Raw genomic sequence first — 27,966 nt, 5'->3', positions numbered from 1 at the left:
GTGATGTTTGAGTCCAACCACAAAACCGAGGATAACGAGCCACACCCATCCACTTGTGCTGTTAACAACTTTCCAATTGGATTTCAAATAACCCTTCTTCCATCACTTTACAGTAACTCAGAAGTCATAGCCTTTATGATGCCTATGTTCACAAACTTTAGGCGTTTTAAAGCTGAAATACCACATTGATTGTAGCAGTATGCATTTCTGAATCATTTCTTGTATAAAACTATGGTACTATTTTAAAATTAGGTTCCTTTTTTTGTTCTAATCTCTCACTGAAGAAGTTTTTAAGTGTTGTGCTACTAGCTTCTTTTTTCCCATGAGACCTATGGTTTTTATTGTACAATTTTGCACAGCATGATAATTTTTAAGAACACATAAGTTGGTTGTAGCAGAACTGACTGTAGCTTCTTTCTCTTATGGTGAGAAACCTGCCTCCCATTATCTAGTTGATTTACTTATTTATTCAACCCTACCCTACATGTAGAGTAGTTTGAGAATTGCTAACCCATACTTTAGAGAGAGAGGTAGATTTGCAGGCTAGAAGGGTGCTGATGTATGGTTCCTTTTGTCTTTAGCCTTATAGTATCCAGTCAAAATACTGTTATCCAAAGTTTCTTAGGTCAGATCCTTTCCCCCATCCCTTCCCCTTTAGTAAGGTAATGTCATGTATTAGTAATATGGTTCGATTTATTTGTCATTTTCTGAATTCTGTCCTGAGATTTCCCTATCTTGGCTGACTTGTTATTAAATTTGCATGCAGCAAGGTTGGGATGTGTACCTCTTTGGATTTTGACAAGTGCATAGAGTCATCTATCCAACACCCCAGCACCATACGAATAATTCTATCACCCTAATAATTCCCCTGTATGGCTTCTTTATAGTCAACCCTTCCATTCTTCCTTAACCCCTGGTAACCATGATCTGTTTCTTATTCTTACAGTTTTGCCTTTTCATGATGTCATATAAATTGAACCATATTGTATATAGCCTTTTGGGTCTGGATTATTAAATTTAACAGAATGCATTTAAGATCTGTATACACTGCATCCACTCAGTAGCTCATTCTTTTTTAATTGATGTATATATTCCATTTTAGGGAAGATATATATACACACACACACATATTTGGAAGATATATATATTTGTTCATTCACCTGTTGGGAGACATCTTGGCTTTTTCCAGTTATTGGTGATTATGAATAAAGCTGTTATAAACATTTGTATATAGGTTTTTCTGTGAACATAAGTTTTCCACTCATTTGGGTAAGCCCCAGGAGTGGAACCACCGAGTTGTATGGCAAATGTATTTCTAATTTGATAAGGAACTGCTAAGTTGTCTTTCAAAGCGGCTGTACCATTTAAAATAGCTACCAGCAATTAAAGAGAGGTACTGTTGCTCTGAGTCTTTCTAAGCATTTGGGATTGTTCCTTTTTTATTTTAGCCATCCTAATAGAGATACAGTATTATATATATCATTGTTGTTTAATTTGCATTTCACTAGTGACAAATAATGTTGAGCATCCTTTCATATGCTTATTTACCATTTAAAAATATGTATTTTTGGGCTGGGCATGCTGGCTCATTCCTGTAATCCCAGCACTTTGGGAGGCCGAGCTGGGCAGATCACCTGAGGTCAAGAGTTTGAGATCAGTCTGGCCAACATAGTGAAACCTTGTCTCTACTAAAAATACAAAAATTAGCTGGGCATGGTGGCAGGCGCCTGTAGTCCCGGGTACTGGGGAGGCTGAGGCAGGAGAATCACTTGAACCAGGGAGGTAGAGGTTGCAGTCAGCTGAGATAGTACCACTGCACTCCAGCCTGGGACACAGAGCAAGACTCAGTCTCAAAAAAATAAATAAATAAATAAATCTCTTTTGGTTAAGTATCAGTTTATATATTTTGCCAATTAATCTTTTTTACTGTTGACTTATTTTAATATTTATTTTTTAAAAATTTTATATAAGTTTTAGAGATGGGGTCTTGTTCTGTTGCCCAAGCTGGAATGCAGTGACTCACTGCAACCTTAAACTCCTAGGCTCAAAATCCTCCGGCCTCAGCCTTCTGAAGAGCTGGAATTACAGGCACAAGCCACTATACTGGCTCTTATTGTTGGAGTTTTAAGAGTTCTTTAAATATTTAGGATACAAAATATTAATATGTGATTTATGTAATGTGTGATGCAAAATATTAATGTGATTTATTTAATGTGAATTAATATGTGATTTGTAAATCTTTTTCCTCATCTATGGCAGGTATTGTTAATCTCTTTAATTTCTTTTATCTTTCATAAAATCTAATTTATTAATTCTTTTATTGATTATGCTTTTGGCATCATATTTAAAAACTAATTGCCAGACTTTACACGGTTTTTTCTCTTGTGTCTCGTTTTTAAAGTTCTACTGTTTTAGGTTTTACATTTTGGTCTATTACCCATTTTGAGTTAATTTTTCTATGAGGCATGTGTTGAGGCTCTTCTTTTTAAAAAAAAAACTATGGATGTCCAGTTGATCTAGCACCAAGTTTTGAAAATATTTTTTTTCCCCATTGAATTGCTTTTGTTACTTTGCAGAAAAAAAGATTGACTATATTTGTGTGGATCAACTTTTGGGATGGTTAATGCATCTTCCTTTTGCCAATACTTAATTGTCTTAATTATTGTAGCTTTATAGTTAGTCTTGGAAATCAGGTAGTGTGAGTCCTCCAACTTTGTTCTTATTCAGAATTGTTTTGGCTATTCTAGTTTTTGCTTGTTTTTCGCCTTTCCATAATACATTTTAGGAGCAGCTTGGATTTGGATTGGGATTGTATTGGATCTATAGTTTAAATTTGGGAGAATTGACATTTTAGCAATATTGAGTTTTCTAATTTATGAATATAATATAGCTCTCCATTTATTTAATCTTTGATTTTTTTATCAGCATTTTATACTTTTTGGTATCTAGATCTTTCACATATTTTGCTAGATTTATACGTAAGTGCTTCAGTATTTTTAGTGCTTTTGTAAATGGTATTAATTTTTTTTTTTGAGACGGAGTCTCACTCTGTCGCCCAGGCTGGAGTGCAGTGACGGATCTCAGCTCACTGCAAGCTTCGCCTCCCGGGTTTACGCCATTCTCCTGCCTCAGCCCCCCGAGTAGCTGGGACTACAGGCGCCCGCCACCTTGCCCGGCTAGTTTTTTGTATTTTTTAGTAGAGACGGGGTTTCACCGTGTTAGCCAGGATGGTCTTGATCTCCTGACCTCGTGATCCGCCCATCTCGGCCTCCCAAAGTGCTGGGATTACAGGCTTGAGCCACCGCGCCCGGCCAATGGTATTAATTTTTAATGTCAAATTCTAATTGTTCATTGTTGGTATATGGAATGAATACAGTTGACTTTTGCATTTGTCTAATGACTAATGGTGTTGAGCATCTTTTCAAGGGCTTATTGACCTTGTATCCTGTAACCTCACTAAACTCAAGTATTAGTTGTAGAAGCATTTAAAGAAATTCTTTGGTATTTTCCACATAAGAAATTATGCCATCTATGAATAGAGATGGTACTGGCATAAGGACAGACATATTGACTAATAGAATAAAACAGAGACCCCCAAAATAAATCCTCACATATATCACCAGTTGATTTTCAACAAGGGTACCAAGACCATTCAATGGGGAAAGGACAGCCATTTAACAAGCGGTGTTGGGAAAAGTGGATACCCACACGCAAAAGAATGAAGTTGGACTCTTACCTGTTATAAGGTAGAAAAGGCCTAACAAAAATTAACTAAAAACGGACCAAAGACCTAAACTTAAGAGCTGTGTTCAGCTAAAACTACTGAATTCACCTATTAGCTCTAGTAGCTTTTTTTGTAGATACTTTGGGATTTTCTATATATAGTTGTATGTCATATGTGAATAGAGATAGCTTTACTTCCTCCTTTCCAACTTGGATGCCTTTTCTTTCTTTTTCTTGTCTAATTGAACTTGCAGCACACTGTTGAATAGCAGTGATGAAAGCAGGTATTCTTGTCTCGTTCCTAATTTCAGGGGGAAAGCTTTCAGTCTTTCACCATTGACCATGATTATAGCTGTGGCTTCTTTACAAATGCCCTTTATCATGGTGAGGACGTTCCATCTATTCCTGGTTTGCTAAGAGTTTTTATGGAGAAAAGATGCTGACTTTTGTCAAATGCCTTTTCTGTATCAATTGAGATGATCACGTGGTTTTTTTTCCTATTAATGTGACGTATTACACTGATCGATTTTCTTATGTTGAACCAGTTTTGCATTCCTGGAACAAGTACTACCTGGTTGTGGTGTATAATCCTTTTAATGTATTGTTGGATTTGGTTTCTTAGTATTTTGTTGAGGATTTTTGCAACCATATTCATAGGAGAAACTGGTGTGTACATTTCTTTTTCTGTGATAATCTTATCTGGCTTTGGTATCACAGAAATACTGGCCTCATATAATGAGTTAGGAAGTGTTGTCTCCTTTTTTATGTTTTAGAAAGTTTGAGAAAGACTGGTGTTAATTCTTTAAATGTTGGATAGAATTCACCAGGGAAGACATCTGGTCCTGAACTTATTTTCACTGAAGGGTGTCTTTCTTTACTTTTTCTTTTTTTTAAATACTTTCTGATTTACTCTTTACTTAAATAATAGTTCTGCTGAAATTTTCTCTTTTTCAGTTAGTTTAGGTGACATGTGTGTTTCTGGGAATTTGTCCATTTCTTCTAGGTTATTTAATTTGTTGACATATAATTGTTCTTATTATTCTCTTGGAATCCTTTTTATTTCTGAATCATTGGTATTAATGTCTCCATTTTAATATCCGATTTTCATATTTCTTTTTTTCTTTGTTAATTTAGGGAAAGGGTTGTCAATTTTGCTGATATTTTCAAAGAAATAACTTTTTATTAATTCTATTATTTTTCTATTGTCTTTTATTTATCTCCACTCTATTCTTCATTGTTTTATTCCTTCTGCTAATTTTGGGTTTGCTTATCTATTTTCTCAAGATGTACAGTTACCTTATTGATTCTGTATCTTTCTTCTTTTATAATTTAGTAATTAGAACTATAAATTTCTCTCTGAGCACTGTCTTCACAGTATCCTATAAATTTTGATATGTTGTATTTTTGGTATTATTTCTAAATTTTCTGTTTTTTCTTGTGATTTCTTCTTTGAACCTTTGGTTGCTGAAAAGTGTGGTGTTTAATATCTACATATCTGTGAATTTTCTAGATTTCCTTCCATTGCTGATTTCTAATATCATCCCATTGTCATGGAAGAAGATACTTTGTATGAGTTGTATAATTTCAATCTTTTTGAATTTACTGAGAAGAAATGTGTGGTCTAATATAACATCTGTCAATTTGAGAAACATGTAAATTGTGCTTTTGTCAGGTGGAGTGTTCTATATATGTCTGTTATGTCTACTTGGTTTATAGTTGTTTAAGCCCTCTCTATCCTTATCGACCGTTTCTATACATTTTATATCCATTATTGAAAGTGAGACAGTCTCCAACTATTTTTGTAGGACTATCTATATCTCCTTTTAATGCTATTAACGTTTGCTGCATATATTTTGGTAATCTGTTTTATATATATATATATATATATATATATATATATATATATATATATACACACACACATATACATATATAATTTTTTTTTACAGTAGAGATGGGGTTTCACCACGTTGGCCAGGCTGGTCTCAAACTCCTGACCTCAAGAGATCTGCCCACTTCCACCTCCCAAAGTGCTGCGATTACAGGCGTGGGCCACCGCACCCAGCCTGTATATATGTTTATAATAATTATATACTTGGCCGGGCACGATGGCTCAAGCCTGTAATCCCAGCACTTTGGGAGGCCGAGACGGGTGGATCACGAGGTCAGGAGATCGAGACCATCCTGGCTAACATGGTGAAACCCCTTCTTTACTAAAAAATACAAAAAACTAGCCGGGCGAGGTGGCGGAGGCCTGTAGTCCCAGCTACTCGGGAGGCTGAGGCAGGAGAATGGCGTCAACCTGGAAGGCGGAGCTTGCAGGGAGCTGAGATCTGGTCACTGCACTCCAGCCTGGGCGACAGAGCGAGACTCCGTCCCCCCAAAAAAAAAAAATAATAATAATTATATACTCTTACCGAATCAACCCTTTTGTTAATATATAGTGACTTTTGTTTGTTGTAACAGTTTTTGACTTAAAGTCTGTTTTGTCTGATAGTAATATAACCACCACAACTCTCTTTTGGTTACTAATGAAATTTTTTCTCACCATTTTGCTTTAAATCTATTGTTGTCTTTGGATCTAAAATAAATCTTTTGTAGACAGCATATAGTTAAATCATATTTTTTTTGCATCATGCCAGTCTTTGCCTTTTGATTGGAGAGTTTAAACCATCTTCATTTAAAGTTATAGTTAATAAGAAATGACTTATTTCTGCCATTTTGCCATGTATTATCTATAGCTCTTGCTCCTCGTTTGCTTCATTATTGCCTTATTTTGTACTTAGTTTTTTAAAAAGTATGTATGTTTTTGGTAGTTAATCATTTTGACTTCCTTCTCCTTTCCTTTTGTGCATATTCGGTTGATATTTTCTTTCTTTCTTTTTTTTTGGGGGGACCGAGTGTTGCTCTTGTTGCCCAGGGTGGAGCAATGACACGATCTCGGCTCATTGCAACCTTCTGCTCCTGGGTTCCAGCGATTCTCCTGCCTCTGCCTCCCCAGTAGCTGGGATTACAGGCATGTGCACCACACCTGGTTAATTTTTTTTTTTTTTTGTTTGAAAAGGAGTCTCGCTCTGTCGCCCAGGCTGGAGTGCAGTGGCACGATTTCTGCTCACTGCAAGCTCCGCCTCCTGGGTTCACGCCATTCTCCTGCCTCAGCCTCCAGAGTAGCTGGGACTACAGGCGCCCGCCACCATGCCCGGCTAGTTTTTTTGTATTTTTTTTAGTAGAGACGGGGTTTCACCGTGTTAGCCAGGATGGTCTCGATCTCCTGACCTCGTGATCTGCCCGTCTCGGCCTCCCAAAGTGCTGGGATTACAGGCTTGAGCCACCGTGCCCGGCCTATGTTGCCATTGTTATATCATAATTAACATTACATTAAATAGCTCTGTACATAAGCCTTTTAGAATAGATTCACTGATATAGAACTAGTGGATCAAAGAGAGTGAACCTTTTTCTCTTCATTGTATTTCAATCTTATTTATCTGTATGCCTCAAAAGATGACATATGTGATTTTACTTTAATTACCTGAAACATTAAAAAAAGAATAAAGAGAAACTCCTTCTTGACCACTGTACTTTTTTTTTTTTTTTTTTTTTTTTTTTTTGAGACGGAGTCTCACTCTGCTGCCCAGGCTGGAGTGCCGTGGCCTGATCTCAGCTCACTGCAAGCTCCACCTCCCGGGTTCACGCCATTCTCCTGCCTCAGCCTCCAGAGTAGCCAGAACCACAGGCGCCCGTCACACGCCTGGCCAATTTTTTGTATTTTTAGTAGAGACGGGGTTTCATCGTGTTAGCCAGGATGGTCTCGATCTCCTGACCTCATGATCTGCCCTCCTCGGCTTCCCACAGCCATCACTATGTATATTATTAAACAGAACAAAAACTAGTTTATCACTTCTGTCCATCAATATTCATATCATATAAATAAACCATAGTGTAATGGGAGGCCTAAATTCCAATAAGGACTCTAGTAGCCCTCCTAATAATTCATACCATGTCCTCAAGTGAATGCTATATTGTATTTCGGGATTTTTTTAAAATTATTTTTTTGAGATGGAGTCTCGCTCTGTCACCCAGGCTGCATTGCAGTGGCAGGATCTCAGCTCAGGAGCCTTTTCTAATTTTAAGGGGGATAAATGGGATCAATTGCAAGAGGCTGCAGATTTAGTATGGAACCAAAACAGTTTGATTATAGATTTGATAATTAACTCATTCTTAAACTCCAGAAATACTATCTAACTACTGTATAATTGGAGAAGACAAACCAGCCATTAAAAAAATGGAACTTTGTGAACTAAGCCAAATATTTAATGGTGCACTTTGCTTATATTTGGTAGAGTGTGAGAGAATGAGTCAGGATGACTCATCAGGTTTAACAGGTTTCCCGACTGCGGGACAAAAGCTAAATGCCCATTATTTTCCACCCAAATTTCCCGGATTTTTTTTTTTTCTGTAAGGGGATTATTTATCTTCCCACAAAATACCTGGTGGCGGCATATATTCACATTTTCATGGAGTTGAGCCTGAATTGTCTCCTCTTTCGGGGACTTCTTTCAACTCTGAGGACTAAGATGTAATACTTGAGCAAAGACCCTTTGATTATCTCCTGGAGATCTTCATGGCAGCTATCTGCAACTATCTTGAATTATGAAAACCTAGGGAAAGGGCTGAATAATACAATCCCATATCAAAATTATTTTTAAACTTTAAACATTTTAATACACTGTATTAAAAAAATACTACGCTACCCTTTTAGATCATTCTACTCCTAAATCACCCGTGCTAAAGTACTATATTGCCATTTTAGAGAAAGAGAAAGCAGTGCTACCATTTTTTCAAAATTTGAGTTAGCATGTAGTGAGTATCAGAAAGACACTAGTTACAGGATTTACCCATATCTCGACCTCACTCTACAACTGTCATGGAGAAATGAACACAAGAAATGGAGCTGGGCACTTCCATAGAACATCAATTGAGGAATGAGCAGCACTGTGCTGTTGATGTACCCAAACTAAGAGCTTACAGGTAGTGAGAAAAACCAAGCTGTGCAGTAAGTCTAATTCAGTTTGGACTTACCTCACATGCTTAATGATCAGTGTAAAAGAACTGCATCCTTCAGCTTATAGTTAAGCAACCACAACCCCTTTCTCACAGACCTGTAATCTTTTTTTTTTTTTTTTTTTTTTTTTTTTTTTTTTTTTGAGACAGAGTCTTGCTCTGTCGCCCAGGCTGGAGTGCAGTGGTGCGATCTCTGCTCACTGCAAGCTCCGCCTCCCGGGTTCACGCCATTCTCCTGCCTCAGCCTCCCGAGTAGCTGGGACTACAGGTGCCCACCACCATGCCCGGCTATTTTTTTCGTATTTTTAGTAGAGACAGGGTTTCACCTTGTTAGCCAGGATGGTCTCGATCTCCTGACCTCGTGATCCGCCCGCCTTGGCCTCCCAAAGTGCTGGGATTACAGGCGTGAGCCACCGCGCCCGGCCACAGACCAGTAATGTTAAAAGAAACAAACAAACAAAAAAACTGCATTATAAATTCTGGACTTGGTGTTTTGTTAATCTTCCTCTCTCTATTAAATCCTTACAACTCTTCCTGGAGAGTAGGTATCACTATTCTTCCCATTCTTCAGATGAAGTTCAAAGATGCAGGAGACTGAACCCAAGGTTCGCTCGCAACTAGGGGTGGGGAGAGGCACCTTTGAAACAATGCAGGCCTGCCACTTCTCTCATGGGCATAGTCTAACCCAGACATGAGTTCAAATAGTTCAGAGGGCAGTGAGGTGGGACAAATGCTTGGCTTAACTGCCAGCCTCTGATGCCCGGGGGCTGCGTGACTTTTGGCATTCGGACTGCAGTGGCAGCCTCTCTAAAGGGAAGGTCATCCCGCCACCAGCCAGATGATCTGCAAGGGCCCTGCAGGCCCCACCATCCACGTGCGGCAGGGTCCACGTTCTGACCACCTGGCAAACCTGGTGCGAGGGGGAAAGCTAGCCGGGACCCTCCTTCACTCACGGCATGGTCATTTAAGTAGCCGGGCGGCCTGATTCGGTCCTTGTCTGCTTTTCAAGGTGCAAAATGTACGACCCTGGGCCCGCCCCTGCGGGCAGCTAGGTTTTGCAACCGCGCCCCCAGAGTCCACTGCGGGAGAACTGGGGAAGAAGCCCAGGCGTTCATGGCTCATTGCGTCCCGCTCTTCATCTGTGGTTCGTGGGGAGCGACCCCCGGGCAGCGTCCAAAGTGGAGTTCCCACACACGTTGCGAACCCACGGCCAGTTTTCTCTGAAACCGCGTCCTTGAGTCCGGGGGTGGAGGCGGAGAAAAGGGTGCGGGGCGAGTCAGAGAGACCACACACAGGGCCGCAGCCCTCCCACCAGCGCGTCCTGCAGCGCCGGCAGCCACAGGCTGGGATCGCGGCTGCTGCCCCGCCCCCGTCCCTCCACCCCCTGCCCGGGACTGCGGGGCCGCCCCGCCCCACCTGCAGGTGAAGCGGCCGCAGCCGCCGAGTAGGTGCGTGGGGATGATCTCACTCGCGCGCTCCGCGCCAGGAGGAGGAGGAGCGGGAGCAGATCCAACTTCCGGGTAGTGGAGCCGCAAGCCACCGGCATCTTGCTTTTCCTTCCCCCTCCCCCTGTGTGCCCCGCGCCGCTCCTTCTTTCCCTTTTATTCCCGGCCCCACCCGCCAAAATGAACAGCTCGGACGAGGAGAAGCAGCTGCAGCTGATCACCAGTCTGAAGGAGCAAGGTAGGCAGCAAGCCGGCGCCAGGTGTGGGCAGCCGCGGCCCGTGGGCGGGGACCGCTCCCGGGCGCTGGGGCCAGGGCAGGTGGAAGCCGGGCGGGAGACGTGGCGGCCGCCGTGGTCACCGCAGTAGCTCCGTCACCCGTGGAGAGGCGTCCTCCGTGGCCAGCGCGCCTAGGAAAGCCCTGGACCGAGGATAACGCGGAGTGTCGGGGCGAGTCAGGCCCCGCAGCGTGAGACGCGCTGCCCGCCGGTTGCGTTTGCTGGCGAAGGGGAGCTGGGGGAAGGGACGAGGATTCAGTGCGGACGAGGTTGCACGGTGCCACCTTCCTTGCGGGAGAAGCGGGTGGGGCAGGATATTTTGGCTGCTTTGGGCGGCTCAGCTAGCTTGGCCCCACCCTTACGCATTTGTTGGCGCTGGGTGGCCTGTAGCGCTGTTTCACACCCTTCCCAGCTTTTCATTTGGGTTCGGTCTAGTTCCTCTTTCCTTGCCCAGCTGGGATTTTCAGGCCATATATATATTTTTTTAATCACTTCTGAATTTTAGCAGTTTATTAGTCAGCAAGGTCAGCATCCTGCCAATGTTGAGCTTCCAGAATTAACAGGGTTGGCGCTGGGCGCAGGAGAGCCAGGCCATGTGCACACATTTCTGTACTGCTTGGTAACTGGGGATTATCCTTTAATAAAGAACTGCTTCAACGAATTATTTTTCATCAGTTACCACACTTCTGAACCAAACCAGATCAACAATCAAATGCTAACCTACCACCTTTAAACAGTTATCATTTTTACCCTGACCAAAGGGTGGTCTGCGAATGTGGGTCAAGAAAGGGAGGGACCAGCCGGGCGCGGTGGCTCACGCCTGTAATGTCAGCACTTTGGGAGGCCGAGGTGGGTGGATCACCTAAGGTCGGGAGTTGGAGACCAGCCTAACCAACATGGAGAAACCCCGTCTCTACTAAAAATACAAAATTAGCCGGGAGTGGTGGTGCATGCCTGTAATGCCAGCTACTCGGGAGGCTGAGGCAGGGGAATCGCCGGGAGGCGGAGGTTGCGGTGAGCCAAGATGGCGCCATTGCACTCCAGCCTGGGCAACAAGAGCAGAACTCCGTCTCCAAAAATAAAAATAAAAACAGAGAGGGAGGAACCAAACAGATTTAAAGGAAGTAAAAATGTGTAGGAACATGTACTTTTCTGAATGTCTTGCTGACCTGACCATGTAATGGAAGGATCCCTGCCCTGTGGCAAAACCTGGTGTTTAGTTCCAGTTCTTTGACTTCTCTTGGCCCAGCTCACCGGCTCTGTGAACTTGGAGGAGTCTCTTCCCTTCCGTGGATCTTCTGGTCAGTCAAGGCTGACCTGACTAAAAGCGAGGGCAAAACTGGAGGACTTCCTGAGGTCCTGTCCAGTACTCTTACCTGTTGTTCCATAAAATCACAAACACCGTTGGGAAGTGCATCTGGATTCTTCTGAAGCCACACTCTGGCAAACAAATTTCAACATTACTGTTTACTGTATGACCTTGGGGAAAGTATTTAACCTCTGAAATGGACATAACACATTCCTCTGTGATATCCAGCATCTAGAAAGTGATGGATAAATGTTAGTCTCTTTCGCCTTCCCAGCACCTTTACCTGGCATCCTAGATTATCCTGAGGTGATAAAGTCACAAGCATCAGTGAATTTAGTGGGTGGACAGAATGCCCTTATCTGAAATTTCTCAAGTATTTTAGCGAGATACTGGATTCTACTGGTATTTTATATTTAATAACACCTTCCCCCAACCCATAACATTAAAACTTGATTCGTATTTACATTCGTGGAGCTTTCAGAAATTTTAGGTAATATCTGTCAGTGGATATCAGATCTTCTTATGGATGGTCAGTTTTCAAACAATGATAAAAACGAAAAATTTCCCCTTTCATTTCTTATGTAATTCAAGGGTAGATTAACAATGTAGATAATCTGCAAATTGTTTATATTTGATTTTGGAAAACGTTCTCCATTCCTATGTTGGGTTTGAGACCCGAGAAAAAGGATTTCTAAATTTCTGGCTCTTTCTCCTATTGCGTTGTATTGGAAAATAAACAAATCCTTGGCATTGGTATTGTTAGAGGATATATTGCCTTGATTAAGTGCATATCAAAGGTAATAGAACAGTTAGATATTCAAAGTTGTATTTCTTAAAAGGTACACTTTTGGGGATAGTGAGTCTAGTTACAAAGGTGTTGGGATTTTTTCAGCTTAAACAGTGTGATTTTTATACATTTCAAAACCAGGTCGTTTGCTTGTCATTGGATCACAGACTGGAAACAATTTACTTACTCCAAAAGTACTCAGTTACTGTTTGACCTATAGAACTAACTGGGCAGCTAGGGATTTGGAAGAACAGACAACTGGGTCTTTGGGCATTTAACAGTACATACTATGATCAATTTTGTAAGCTGATGGTTACATAGTTTGCTTTTGAAAATAGTAATTTTTACTACCTGTTACTACGTTTTTACTCACAATGTTAATATTTTGAGTGATAATTCCACTACCCCTATTTAATGTGAGCAAGAAGAACCATTATTTATCAAATATTTTATTTTCCCTTAATAATGCTGAGTAAACATATTCATTTCTTTAACAAATACTTATCAAGTACCACCATATGTGAGGTTCATGTGCTGGGCACTAGGAGTGTAAATAATGAACTAGACAGTCCTTGTCACCAAATTAATTGTCTAGAAGAGAAGACAGTTACTATTCAAGTTATATGAATAAATGTACAATTACTTTTTTTTTTCTTGGATAGATTTTTAGAAGAAATGGGATTGTTGGATTAGAGGGCATGGACATATACTTTTGCTAGACATTGCAAAAGTGCCCCCTAAAATGATTATACCACTTCAAATATCCTTCAGCAGCACCCATTTCCCCACACGTTGGTCAACTCTGGCTAATAGCAATCTTTATTAATTTGATAGCCTGATAAGTTTTTGAATTCTTGCCAATCTAATGGGCAGAATGTTACCTTTTAAGATTTACATCGCTCTGGTTATTAGTGATGTTTGAAATCTTTTTACATCATATGGGTCCTTCCTTAGTGAGTTTTTTTTAAACTGATACATGAGACTTGTACATATTTAGAGAAGACATGGGGTATTTTGTTACATGCTTAGAATGCATAATGATCAAGTCAGGGTATTTGGGGTATCAATTGCCTCCAGTATTTATCATTTCTATGAGTTGGGAACATTTCAAGTCCTCTCTTCTAACTCTTTTGAAATATACAATACATTGTTGTTAACTGTAGTCACCCTACTTTGCTATCAAATGTTAAAACTTACTCCTTGTATCTAACTGTATGTTTGTACCCATTAAACAATCTCTCTTAATTTCCCCCTGTGTTAGTATGTTTTAAGTCTAAAATTTGAACCAGTTCCCCAGGAGAGTGTTCAGAAAGGAGATTCCTGTCTACTCTAAACCACAAAGCTGACAGCAGCCTTCCCTAATGTGAAGCCTTTAGTGGTATGGTGAATAAGGTTGCTTTTGACAAAAGTTGTGAAATGTAATGACGGAGTCTGTCATAATATGAGCAATCTCTAATTTGTACTTACCATTCCCTAAGCTCTATGTCTTATAAATCACACCCACTTCTGAATTACTTCAAAACATTTTATGTTCCCTCCTAGTGAATGGTATAATTAGCTATATTATGTCTTTCTAGAAAGTTATATTATGTCCCTTTAAAAAAAATTAGCCAGTATGTGATTGCTTATGTTCAAGCAGATGTTGAGGTAATGAGGTAATTCTCCTTTTGTCTTTTTTGGGGCTTTATTTTATTGGACTGATTGACATCTTTAATGCACGGAGAAATGGCAACTTTGGATACTATTTCCGAGGCATATTTCCTAGCTACTAAAGTGGATATTTCCCTTACAAAACATCATACAATTTGCTCCCCCTCCGGAATTCAGTGGGAAAATGATAGACTTAGTTCAGCATTTGTTTAAGGTGCATGATTTTCTGTGTAATTCATTCAGCCCACATGCATTGAATATTCATAGCCAGGCACTGTGCTAGGCATCGGAGAGACAGAGCTGAATAAGACCTTGCCCCTGCTAGTGAGGAGTTTCTGGTCTAGAGATGGTGCTAGGTATGTAAATTCCAAGAAGAGTGTCTGATTGGCCTAGTTTGGCCAATCTCATGTATTCAAATTCTTTGACCACGGGAGGGCAGGATACTTTAATTGGCAGCCCCTGCAAAGATTGGAGGAGTAGTCCAAAACAGAATGGGGTGCCACTACCAGGAGGATGCTGACTGGGCAGACACAGACAACACATGTCCGCTAAACTATTAAGTATAGTAATGCCATGCCATTTCCAACTTGATGAAATTTTGAAGAAAGATGGTTATTTAATAATAAGGACATACTCACATAAGAGGAAAACAACCACCACCACCCCAGTCATGGGCAATTCTTGGGCTAACAGTATTTAAAATGGATTTCCTATGATGAGGTAATTGGTTTTAAAGCAATTTTAAACCTCCTTTCACCTTTAGAGTTAGTATTGTTTTCCCCAAGATTATTGAGATGATACTTAAGGTTCACATGGAAATCTAGTCAAGCTTATTCTTACAGAACGTTAGTAATTAAAAGATGCATTTGGTATTCCCTTAGCTTCTAGGCCAGGAAATAACTGGAGCATTATTTTGATAAAACAGTCTGAAACTATTGCCTACCACAATGACCATGTCAGTCTGGGAAAACGGAAGCATTGACAATCTTGGGTACATATGAGATCAGCCAGTAGAAAACTGTTTGGAATTAAATGTTGCCTTGTTTTCAAGTGCAAACTTGGTTTTACATCAGTATTTTTCAAAGTGTGGTACAAGGGCCAGCTGTATCTGAATCACCAGGTACTTATCAACAATGCATTTTCCTCCTAAAGTTAGGGAGCGGTTGCTGAAAAACAGCAGTTTGGCAACCACCCATGAGATGGACATGCAGCATGGGCTAAGGAACTGTGTCTTCTAGTCAGAATTTCACTATTACCTTAATTTTATTTATTTATGTATGTATTTATTTATTTGAGACAGAGTCTCACTTTGTCACCCAGGCTGGAGTGCAATGGCGTGGTCTCGGCTCCCTGCAGCCTCCGCCTCCCAGGTTCAAGCAATTCTACCGCCTCAACTTCCTGCGTAGCTGGGACTACAGGCATGTGCCACCACACCCGGCTAGTTTTTGTATTTTTAGTAGAGACAGGCTTTCACTGTGTTGGTCAGGCTAGTCTCAAACTCCTGACCTTGTGATCCACCTGCCTCGGCCTCCCAAAGTGCTGGGATTATAGGCGTGAGCCACCGCACCCAGCTGTGAACCTTTTTTAAAATAAAGGCAAAAATAAACACATACTCATAGAAAACAAGTGTGTAAAGTGAAAAGTACAATTACCTATTCTATCTGACCCATTGTTTCTCAATCTTTATTTCATTATCACTCTCCTAAGGAAACTTTGTAGGCATTTTATGCACTGTGACTCTTTGAAGGGCCATAAGCCATTGTAATATCCAAGATCTTTTCTCTTGTCTCCTTGAGGATGAAATCACTACATTGACAATGCATGCTATGACCCCGTTCCCATTTCTCAAAGTTAACTACTGTTAGCCTTTTATTTTCTTTCCTTCCAGAAATTGTGTTTGTATGTGCATATATATTTATCATGTAATATGTAATTTTTTATATTAGTACATGTAGCATTAAATCATTAAAGATTGATTGAATAATGTTCCAATGTACAGACGTACCACAGTGTACTTAATGTCCACTGGATGGACATTTCTATCTTTCTTTCTTTGTTTTTGCTATTACAAATAATGCTTCTGGGCTGGTTGTGTTGGCTCACGCCTATAATCCTAGCACTTTGGGAGGGTGAGGTAGGAGGATACCTTGAGCCCAGGAATTTGAGACCAGCCTGGGCAACATAGTGAGATCCCATCTCTCTAAAAAGAAAATGCTTTTGGTAATGGATTCGTATTGGAGACATCAGTATGAACTCATGTTTAGCTTAATACAGGTATGGATGGTTACACATAGAAATATATGTACATATATTATATATTATAAAATATAATATATATATTTTGGTTAGTATATACATATATTTTCTTGCTCTGTCAGCTGAGAGAGCCTAGAGGCACCAGTATCAATGAGCACATGTAGAGTCCAGAACTTGGCTTCTAATGCCATTCTTGAATAAAAGGAACAGGGTTCCTAGGAGAAATGGCTAATTTTAGGAAAGGGGCAGGAAGTATACAAGATGAGCCTAGAGCATCTTGTAGTGCTGGAAACTAAGGAAGTCCACCAACTGATAAGCCAACATTGATGGAGATACAGCAGTCCCCACTTCTCCACGGAGGAAGCTGCGTTACAACATCTGCAGTAGCTGCCTGAAATCATGGAAAATAACAAACCCTATATATACAAAGTTTTTTCCTATGCATACATACCTGTGATAAAGTTTAATTTATAAATTAGGCACAATGAGAGATTAACAATAATAACTCATAATAAGATAGAACAATTATAACAATATATCATAATAAGAGTTATGTGAATGTAGTCTCTCTCTCTCTCTCTCAAAATATCTCATTGTACTGTAATCATCTGTTTTCATACCATGTTGGCCATGGGTAACTGAAACTCTGGAGAGTGAAATGGTAGGTAAGAGGGAAGCTACTGTCTGTCAGAGACACAAGAGCCAATGGAAAGAACTTCCAATGTCCAAAGATGGAACTCTGAACAACAGAATATTGGATTATAATTCAAAGTATGAAGTAATATTTGTGAGTTGATATGATTAAAGACAAATCTCCCATGCAGAGCAATTCCAAATAATTTATGTAGATGTTCCCCCTCAAAGTGGTGTATCATAACTCCCTGATTCTTTTTTTTTTTTGAGACGGAGTCTCGCTCTGTCGCGCAGGCTGGAGTGCAGTGGTGTGATCTCGGCTCGCGGCAAGCTCCGTCTCCCAGATTCATGCCATTCTCCTGCCTCAGCCTCCCGAGTAGCTGGGACTACAGGCCCCCGCCACCACGCCCAGCTAACTTTTTGTATTTTTAGTAGAGACGGGGTTTCACTGTGTTAGCCAGGATGGTCTCGATCTCCTGACCTCGTGATCCGCCTGCCTCGGCCTCCCAAAATGCTGAGATTATAGGTGTGAGCCACCGTACTCGGCCTAACTCCCTGATTCTTAAGTGTGGGCAGCACATAGTGAATTCCTTCCAAAGACTACAATATGGAAAAGGGGGAACAAGTAACTTTACAGTGGAGAAACCTGACAAACACTACGTCAGCTAGTTGATCAAGGCCATCATGAACAATGCTAAGTCATGTTGATAGCATGATAGTGTGATGTGATGAATTGGCATTTTACCTCTGTGGTCTTCCCCTAAAAACCCGTAAACCCAGTCGACTCATGAGGAAACTATCAGCAAATCCCTACTGAGAGACGTTCTGCACAATACCTGATCAGCACTTCTCCAAACTGTTAAGGTCATAAAAATGAGCAAAGTCTGAGAAACTGTCATAGTCAAGAGATGCCTTAAGGATTGAAGGGGAGAAAAAATTTTTCCCTCAATTCCTTGTAAGTTCATAATTGGGACAGATACCTGTAACAAAAGACATATGAACAAGCAAGTTTATGAAGGCATGCAGTGCACGTCGCAAGGGAGAAAAACAGTGGCTCAACATACTGTCTGCAACAAAGAACAATACATTTAGAAAAGTGTTAGGACAAAGGGAAGCAGTTCCCGCTTCCAAAGGCAGGAGAATGCGGGAAGGTGAGTTTCTGCGGAAACTCCTGGGGTAAAGTCTACTCGCAGAATCTGCCACCGTCTCTGAAGTGATATGGGTTGTAAAGGAGAATGTGTATCTTGTTTTTACGTGGGAAATGGGGAGAAGATAGACCTTTTGGCTTTGTAATTCTGTGTCCTGCTTTTAGGCAGAGGGAAGGCAGAGAGTTTGCCTGCATCCTAATTATCTTTAGCTCAAAGATCTTTCATGTTTTGGGGAGATAGGCTGGTTTCCTTCAGTTCCTTCCTTTGAAACTTTACTTTCAGAAAGTCTCACATACTATGTGCTAGGCTGGTAGTTTTGGAGAGAGATGGTTGTGAGGTAAGTGATTGGCAAAGGGGAAGAAAACCAGAAGAAAAGAACAGATTTAAGTATATTTGTCTCATATCTTACTGAGTCAGTCTCTTAGTCCTGGAACTAGGTTAGTTTAGGTAAACAGTCATGTTTTATTTCAAGAGGTGGTGTTATGGGTGATCTCTTTAATGTTAGGTTTCTATATGGTGTAAGCACACAAAAACTTAGTAAGAGACATTTCTATGGAAAAAAAAGAAAAAGCAAGGTTAATGTTTAGAGCAGTCTATAAATTAGTTTCTGAGTCTGGAGAGCAGCCATTTGAGAGGATTTATATATCTTAGGCTCAAAGTGTCTTCACCTGGAGTGGGGCAGGCAGTTGCAATCTGACAGATTTTCCTTGTTTGTAGATTAAATATGATAAAGGTTGTCTATACAAAAGCTGTTGTGGTAATTTCTCTGATGTTTGTGTCAAGTTCTCCAGCTTTAGCTTGCATAGCTTCAGAAAAAGCCCAATTTTAATTTCAGTGATTCCAGGTCAAAAGGGTGGGAGAAAAATTGGAAATGTTAGTTTGGAGACTCACAGCCAGATACTAGAAAAAACTGAAAGAATTCAGGATCCATTCCAGATTGCAGGTAAATAATAAAATCTCAAAAAACAATGAACAGGGCTAGAATCTAGTAATGGGTGAGCTATAGTTTCTGAACTATTATTTTTCTGAGAACATTTTTTCTCTCTCACACTAATTTCTACCAAAGAGAACCAGTAAGACCAGTTTATTTGTCTATTATACTTTGCCTAATTATTTGCACAAGTGCAGCAAGAATCATGATTGACTATGTAAGCCCTTTTAAAATCTGCTTTGCTGGAACTCTTCATAAGGAATCTCAGATTAGGCTTAAAAAAGTGCCTCCTTAGGCTAAGAAGCCAAGCTCAGGACTCAATATCAGATTGTGCCTATAGTAGTCTTGGATAGATATCTCTCTTCCCTAGATTCCTGATGTTCCTGGGCCTGTCAGGAAGGTGACATTCTTTACCCACCTAGGCAACCATTTGAACCATGTATTCAAGGTACGAGGCCAGTTTTTTTAAGGTGCCTTTGTTGGCTCCATTAAACTGAGGTTCCTCTAGGGACCTCAGTTCCCAAAAACTGTTTGGTCATATCAGAAAATATGACATTCCCATCAAACTTTGGCAATATAACCAGTGTTTTCAATTGTGTCCTATTAAAAGAAGAACGGATTCTTATTGAACTTATGCAAATGCCCATATTATCCTAAAAATAAGAATACTCATGAATAGTTTCCAAATTTTGGAGGGATCAGCTAAGGAAGAAAAGTAAATGTTTCCATTCTATTTGCGAAAGTATACTTTACCAGATAGTTGTAAGCTATAGATAGCGCAAAAGAAGAAAATGTTTTCCTAAATCTGGAAAATAAAAGAATCAGTAGTGTTTCTAACAAAAAAGTCATAAAAATCACAGTCCCTCATCATTTTAGTCCCATGTAATTCTTAATTCTGCTCGATGTTAGCAATATTAGGAGTTCAGTGTCTCCTTTGGAGTTCTGGAATTCATACACAGTCCACTGGTATTTCCTTAAAGTTATCAGAGACCTGTACATGTCAGAGTTCTTTTTGTTCTTCCCGTATACCTCCCTGAAGACCCAATGCTTTAGGATTATAATTGCTTGCAAAAAGTTTTTAGAAAGATTATCAGAATAAAGTAGTTATAATAAATGTGGACAACAAGACTTAAAAAGGCCATGGTTAAAGATCTGATGGGAGTTCATTATGATAATAATGCAGTTGACAAGGAAATTTGGTTGTTTGTGAAATACAGCAACTCCAGATAGCAATCCAGATAGCATATTAGATTTCTGGGACTCTCATAGTTTTGAAACACATCAATGACATATTCATACAAGTAATAACTCAAAGGTTAGCATTACATGTTATTTGACAATGTTTCTCATATAATTTAGCATGCAGAATAAACCTAATGGGTTTAATATGTCACTTTCAGACTTCTAGGGAGCCCTCTGGAAATCCTAAAGTTAGTTTAAGGTAAAAAAGACATCATTTACAATTTGACTTTGGGAAGTTTGTAAATAAGATTCAGAACAATCAAAATAGGATCACAGGTCACTGTGAAATAATAGTCATTCTGATTGTGTAATAGTATTCATTTAATCAGAGTGATAAAGGCTTCGAAAGCAAATAGGAAGGTATATAGTTGTAGAAAAACCTTAACTCTTTAACTCAATTTTCTAAAGTAATCAAAGACCCAATAAAGACAATGTGAAACACAGGGAATCATCTTGATGAAACACAGAATCTCCCCTTCCTCTTCCCCTTCCCTCTTCCCCTTCCCTCTTCCCCTTCCCTCTTCCCCTTCCCTCTTTCCCCTTCTCTCTCTGTCTCTACAGTTCACTAAAAAGGTGAACAAAAATCTATTTTCTCTTATCAATACTATAGGAAAATCCTGTTTTTAAAAAAGACCAAATTTTAGTTTTGTATCAGTGTACTTTAGATATCAAGGCTCTATTTTAAATCTCATAATAAATTAATTCAACAACTTTTGTTAGTTTAACCACACAAGACTTTCTCTTGCTCTCTTTTCTCTTCCCAACTTTCTGTATCCATTTGGTTTTCTGTATATCATTTCTTCATTCATTTTTCAACCTTTAAATAACATTTACTTAGACAAAATCACTCCTTTCTTCAACAAAAACAGATCCTCATATCTTGCTTATAACTTTCTCACCAAAAAATACATCTTATTTTACTTGTAAACTTTGCATACAGAATTGTTCCTCTTATTTCTAGTAGCCTTAATTACATATAGTAGAGTTTTAATCCTTAGGAATTTTGAACCAGCATTCCATAGACTAATACCACTTTATAATATCTTAGAAATATGTGTTTCCTCAAAGTATAATTTTTAAAGCTTGCTAACAGACTCAGATATCTTTAGTTTCTTTGCAATGAGAAGCCAAAAGTAGATAAACTTAAATTTATATTTAGCAATTAATGTTTAAACATTTTATCTTACTTGAAAATGATCGATATACTCAATGAATATTCATCATTTAATTTAATTTCACAAAACTCTAAGAATGTGGTAACCAAAGAGATTGTGAAACCTTTGTAAGTAAACATATTATAAAATATATTATTTTAAAACTACCTGTATAAACTCTTACCCTGCTATATCTGATTTGTTTAATTCACTCATTTTAATAGTTATGCTTGGAAAATTTTATGAGACAGTCAAAGCTAGGCATCATCTCAGGTTATTTTTCTCTTATCCATTTTTTAGCACGTATAAGTTAGGTAGTTACTACCCAAGCAGGAACTCTAAAGTTAATTATATGTGGTATTTTTTTCTTGTAACTTAGAAGACATAGTTGTTTTCACTAAACTAACACTATTAAACTAGTCTTATTTGCCCAAGTCACGTGAACCTGAAAAGTATTTGGGTTAGTTTCTAAATCTTGGGAGATTTAAGTAAATTTAATTTATGACTGCACATTTATCTTTAAGCCAATGTGAAATTTCTTGAAAGCATTTAAAAAATTTTTAAATTTAATTTAATTTAATTTAATTTTATTTTTTTGAGACCGAGTCTCGCTCTGTCGCCCAGGCTGGAGTGCAGTGGCGTGATCTTGGCTCACGGCAAGCTCTGCCTCCTGGACTCCCGCCATTCTTCTCCCTCGGTCTCCGGAGTAGCTGGGACTACAGCGCCCGCCACCACGCCTGGTTAATTTTTGTATTTTTTTTAGTAGAGATGGGGTTTCACCATGTTAGCCAGGATGGTCTCGATCTCATGACCTCATGATCCGCCCGCCTCGGCCTCCCAAAGTGCTGGGATTACTAACAGGTGCGAGGCACCGTGCCTGGCCGAAAGCATTTTATAACCATGTAAAAACAACCAGTGACATATATGAAAACATGTATACAGGCCGGCGCACGGCGGCTCACGCCTGTAATCCCAGCACTTTGGGAGGCCAAGGCGGGCAGATCACGAGGTCAGGAGATGGAGACCATCCTGGCTAACATGGTGAAACCCCGTCTCTACTAAAACTACGAAAAATTAGCCAGGCGTGGTGGCACGCGCCTGAAGTCCCGGCTACTCTGGAGGCTGAGGCAGGACAATCACTTCAACCGGGGAGGCGGAAGTTGCAGTGAGCCGAGATCACATCACTGCACTCTATCCTGGGCAATAGTGCGAGACTCCGTCTCAAAAAAGAAAAAAAAAAAAGAAAGAGGAAAGAAAACATGTACACGTAAAAAATACAAAAAAGATATTACAGCTTTCATTTAAATGTTCAGCCATAAGATCGTATAATAATATAAAACTCACTAATTTATAAATGACAGTTGGATCCAATACAACAAAGAGGCCTCAAAAATGCATTGTAATCTGAATAACACTTTCAATTAAGCCAACTTCTGACCACAGACATCTATAAAACAAGAGTTTGGGGGGCTTATTTGCCTACTAGAGGCCTAGGGTAATTAGTATTTCAGCTTTTCCTTCTTTTTCTTAAGTGCAGGACAGTACTGATTTCAATGTCCTGATGTTGTACAGCATTTGCTAGCATCCTGAGATGAATAGGTGAGATTTGGGATTAGTTAGAATAAGTGGGCTTTGAATTGCTTTTAGAGGCACATCCTATTTTTGTAAACAATTTGCAAGACATGGAGGGTTGTTTTTAATTACTCAGAGAGTTTCGGTTGCAGTCTGCATATCAATGGACTGACTTGTTTATCTAATTGCATTATCTTTAACTTGTGTTATCAGGGAGATTTCCAACTGAGATAGAAATAAAAAGACTTCTGTTTCAACTTTAGTGCTATTTGCCTTTGGAATTTTTTTTTGTTTTCTTTTGTTTTTTGTTTTTTGAGACAGCATCTCGCTCTGTCACCCAGGCTGGAGTGCAGTGGCATGATCATGACTCACTGCAGCCTCAACCTCTTGAGCTCCAACCATCCTCCCACCTCAGCCTCCCGAGTAGCTGGAACTACAGGTGTGTGCCACTATGCCTGGCTAGTATTGGTATTTTTTGTACAGACAGGGTTTCACCATGCTGCTCAGGCTGGTCTTGAACTCCTGATTTCAAGCAGTCAGCCTGTCTTGGCCTCCCAAAGTGCTGGGATTACAGACGTGAGCCATGGTGCCTGGCCTGCAGTGTTTTAATAAATCATTTTTTCCCCCAAAAGTATAGTTCCATTTTAGCTTAGGAGAGAAAGAAACAGGCAAATTTCTATAGTTTGGAAGTTTGGATATTTGTCCCCCAAAATCTCATGTTGAAATTTGATTCCGTAATGTTGGAGGTGAGACCTTAATGGGAGGTGTTTGGGTCATGGGGCTGAATCCCTCATGAATGGCCAGGTGCTTTTGTCCTAGTAATGCCTACTTTTTAGTACCTTGTAGCAATGAGTAATGAAGCTAGAAGAGTTGTCTACTAGCCTCCCTGAGAGTTCCCCTGAGAGCTCCTTGTTTAAAAGTGCATAACACCTTTCCCTTCTCTCCTGCTTTCCTCTCTCACCATATGATCGTTCCACACGCCTGGTTCCCTTCACCTTCTGCCAGGGGTGGAAGCAGCCGGAACAGAAACAGAAACAGACGCTGATGCCATGTTCCTTGTACAGCCTGCAGAACCATGGGCCAAATAAACTTCTTTACAAATGACCCAGCTTCGGGTATTCATTTATAGCAACCCAGATAGACTTAAGAAACAAATGTAAACCAAAATTCTATACCAAAGTTATATATTACAACTGACTCAAGACCAAAACTACAACCATGCATGAGACTAAAACCAAGAAGCCCTTTAAGGCTTTAACCAACGTCTTCAAAGAGGGAGTGTAGAAGATGCAGCCCTTCCAAGAGCCACACCACTCCCAAAAGACAGGTAGAAGGAAGAAAGGCCCAATAACCTGTGTGCCACCAAGAGATGGAAGACAAAAAGAGACAGTAGTCACTAAGACAAACAGAAAAACAGAAGCTGCCCATGGGGTGTGTTTGGGGGTTTGCTAACAATAAGCCTCTTTATGGCTTAAAACCATAGATGCAAGAATTACATTCCAAAGAGGGTAGGATGAAAAAGATGCAGTTCCCCTCAAGATCCAGTTTCATCCAACCACAGCCTAAGAAAGCGAAGACCCTCATTGTTAACAAGGCAGTGAATGTTAAGACAATTAAGAGAATGTTCCTTGAGAGCTGGAATGGCTGGACAAACATGTTTTAGACTCCTAGCCAGCTGGATAGCTGCTGCTGATACAAATCTGACAATTCGTGCCCCTGGGACTGGTGGAGACCAGAGAGAAAAACCTTGCTTGTTGCAAAAGCCAAGCTCTCAAAACATACAGCAAGATGGAAGGAGAATCTTCTTATGATTTTCCTTTTTATGACAAACCACACCAAAAAAAGAAAAAAAAAAAAAAAAGAGACAAGGAAAACAAAGGCCTTTTCTGGGTGGCTAAAGATCAGTCATCAATATGTACCCAAACCAAATCTACAGGAGTCACAATTCAAAGAACAATTTTTTTTTCTTTTTTAATTTCAAATGTTTTTTTCCTGCCAATCTGAATTTGGAAAGGAAGGAACAAGGAAAAATTGTTACTTTCCCCTGTTGACCAGGCACTACAGGTAGAGACTTGGGAGAGCTGCCTTTGTAAGAATATTCTTTTCCTACCAGCTTCTACCTGTTCTGTTCTCCCAGGATTGTGTCTGCAGTTCCCAGAGCGAGTGAAGTGGCTCAGAATATCCGCCAACTATGCCAACATGAAGGGGAGAAAAAATTATATTTTCCTCAGTCCTCATAGGTTGGTAATTGGGACAGACTCCTGTAACAAAAGACAAATTAACAAGAGACAGCAAGTTTATTAACAGATAAATGCACATCCCGAGGCCAAAAAGTAACTCCAAGTAGTGGCTTAAAACTCTGGTTTTTATTATCACCTTCAACAAAGAACAATTCATTTTAGAGAAGTGATAGGACAAAGGAAAGCAGTCCCAGGCTTCCAAGGGTGTGAAAATGTATGGGGAAGGTAAAGGTATGGGGAAGCTAATGGGGCAAAGTCTGCTTGCGGATTCCTCTGGTGCCATCTCTGAGCTGATATGGGTTGTAAAGGAAAATTTACATCCTGTTTTTAGGCAGGAACAAGGGGGAGGATAGAAAGACCTTTTGTTTTTGTAATTCTCTGTCCTGCTTTTAGGCAGAGGAAAGGTAGAGAGCTCCCCTGTATCCTAATTATCTTCAGTTCTCCCCAGTCCTTCATATTTTAAGGAGATATATTGTTTGTTTTGCAGTATATATAATAGCTAAATGTAATGTAGTATCCCAGATGGGATCCTAGAACAGAAAAGGTCATCAAGTAAAAACTAAGGAAGTCTGAACAAAATAAGGACTTTACTTCATAGCAGTGTATCAATATTGGTCCATTAATTTTAGTAAATGCACTATACTAATGTAAGATATTGCTCTATCTTTGCAGTTTTACTGTAAATATGAAACAAAAGTGAAGTTTACTAAATATAATAATTCTGCTTACATTCTTATACACATGTATTTTAAGTGCAGCTGTAGGAAACATTCATTTAAAAAATACTTTTTTAAAAAAATTGATATAATAATTATATGGATTTTTGGGGTACAGGAAAAATTCTTGAAAATGGAATTGTGGGATCCAAAAAGTATGTATTTTAAACTTTGTTGTGCTTTCAATTTTATTCTGTAAGACACACAGCTAAGCTTTGCCTCAAGATGTAGAAGGAAGACACTTTTATTGATTGCATACTGTGCCTGCTTATCATTTTAAACACTAAAACATGAATTCTGGGCTAGGCATGATGGTTCATGCCTATAATCCCATGCGTATAATCCCAGTGCTTTGGAAGGCTGAGGTAGGTGTATTGCTTGAGGCCACGAGTACAACCAGCCTTGGCAACGTAACAAGAACCCCTCCCTACAAAAAATAAAAATAGAAGGTCAGCTGGGCATGGTGGTATGCATCTGTAACTGGAGAGACTGAGGCAAAAGGATTGCTTGAGCCTAGGAGTTTGGGGTTACATTGAGCTATAATCATGCCACTCCACTCCAGCCTGGGTGACAGAGTGACACCCTGTCTCAAAAATAATAATAAAATAAATAAATAATATATAAGTAAAATAAAATAAAATATAAAATATAAAATAAGTAAAAGAAAAGAAAATATAAAATAATAAAATAAAAATATAAAATAAAATAAGTAAAATAAGCCCACCCATGAATTCTGAAATTTTTCTATGGTACCATGAAGCGTACTGCTATATCAAGACCCTTTAGACTTGATTCAATTTCAAATCCTCTGTGGCACAAATTTGCATGTGATTGTGTCTGTGTGCGTTATTAGCTTTTTAAATAAATAAGACTTTTTTTTTTCAGAAGTTTAGGTTTACAGAAAATTGAGCCAAAAGTACAGAGAATATTCATACCTCTTCACCTTTTCCTACTCTCATTTCTACTGTTATTAACATAACAGTTAATAACATATTAACATAAAGCATATTAACATATTGCTTTAATTAATCTACCTTTGTTAGAATTGTTGGGCCAGAATTGATACATAATAATTGATACATTATTATTAACTAAAATCCATAATTTACATTAAGGTTCACTTTTTGTCTTGTACATTCTATGGGTTTGGACAAATAGATAGCACATGTATTCACCATTACAGTACAGAACCACTGCTCTAAAGATGTCATGTGTTCTACCTGTTCAACCCTTCCTTTTTAACTACAAACCCTTGGCTCACTGCAACTCCACCTCCTGGATTCAAGTGATTCTTGAGGCAGTGATTCTCTGCCTCAGCCTCCCTAGTAGCTGGGACTATAGGCACATGCCACCTCTCCCGGCTAATTTTTGTTTTTTTAGTAGAGACAGGGTTTTACCATGTTGGCCAGGATGGTCTCGATCTCCTGACCTCGTGATCCGCTCGCCTTGGCCTCCCAAAGTGTGGGATTACAGGTGTGAGCCACTGCGTCTAACCTCCCACTGATCTTTTAATTGTCTCCATAGTTTTGCCTTTTGCAGAATGTCATATAATTGGAATCATATGATATGTGTGTAGCCTTTTTAGACTGACCCTTTTCACTTAGCAATATACAGTTAAGTTTTTTTCCTTGTCTTTTTTTGTGGCTTCATAGTTTACTTACCACTTCTTAACACCGGATACTGTTCCATTGTCTGGATGTACCACAGTTTGTTTATCCATTCACCTATCTTGTTTGTTCCCAAGTTTTGGCAATTAGGAATCAAGCTGTGCAAACATTAATGTGGTGGTAACGTATGGAAGGGAAGTGTTCTGTAGTTCTGTGA

At 39.5% G+C, this 27,966-nt stretch overlaps 1 protein-coding gene and 1 long non-coding RNA gene across 3 annotated transcripts in view; one reads left to right on the top strand and one right to left on the bottom strand.

Moving 5' to 3' along the window:
* Window positions 1-8,012: 8,012 nt before the first annotated feature.
* On the bottom strand, window positions 8,013-10,863 carry LOC144331354 (uncharacterized). Its single transcript, XR_013398424.1, has 2 exons — window positions 9,111-10,863; window positions 8,013-8,393 (listed from the first exon to the last, which is right to left on the bottom strand). It is a non-coding gene; the product is annotated as an uncharacterized LOC144331354 (long non-coding RNA).
* Window positions 10,199-27,966, top strand: part of SHTN1 (shootin 1) — a 119,668-nt gene continuing 101,900 nt past the window's right edge. For both annotated transcript variants that reach the window (XM_015148276.3, XM_015148272.3), the window contains exon 1: window positions 10,199-10,467. In XM_015148276.3, the coding sequence (XP_015003762.3) occupies window positions 10,410-10,467 (58 nt within the window). In that variant the 5' untranslated portion in view covers window positions 10,199-10,409. The remainder of the gene's footprint in view (window positions 10,468-27,966) is intronic.

This window comes from Macaca mulatta, chromosome 9, assembly GCF_049350105.2.
Source record: "Macaca mulatta isolate MMU2019108-1 chromosome 9, T2T-MMU8v2.0, whole genome shotgun sequence".
NCBI classification, from domain to species: domain Eukaryota; kingdom Metazoa; phylum Chordata; class Mammalia; order Primates; family Cercopithecidae; genus Macaca; species Macaca mulatta.
Note: the sequence above shows the minus strand (reverse complement) of the source record. Positions and strands in the feature narration are given on the sequence as shown.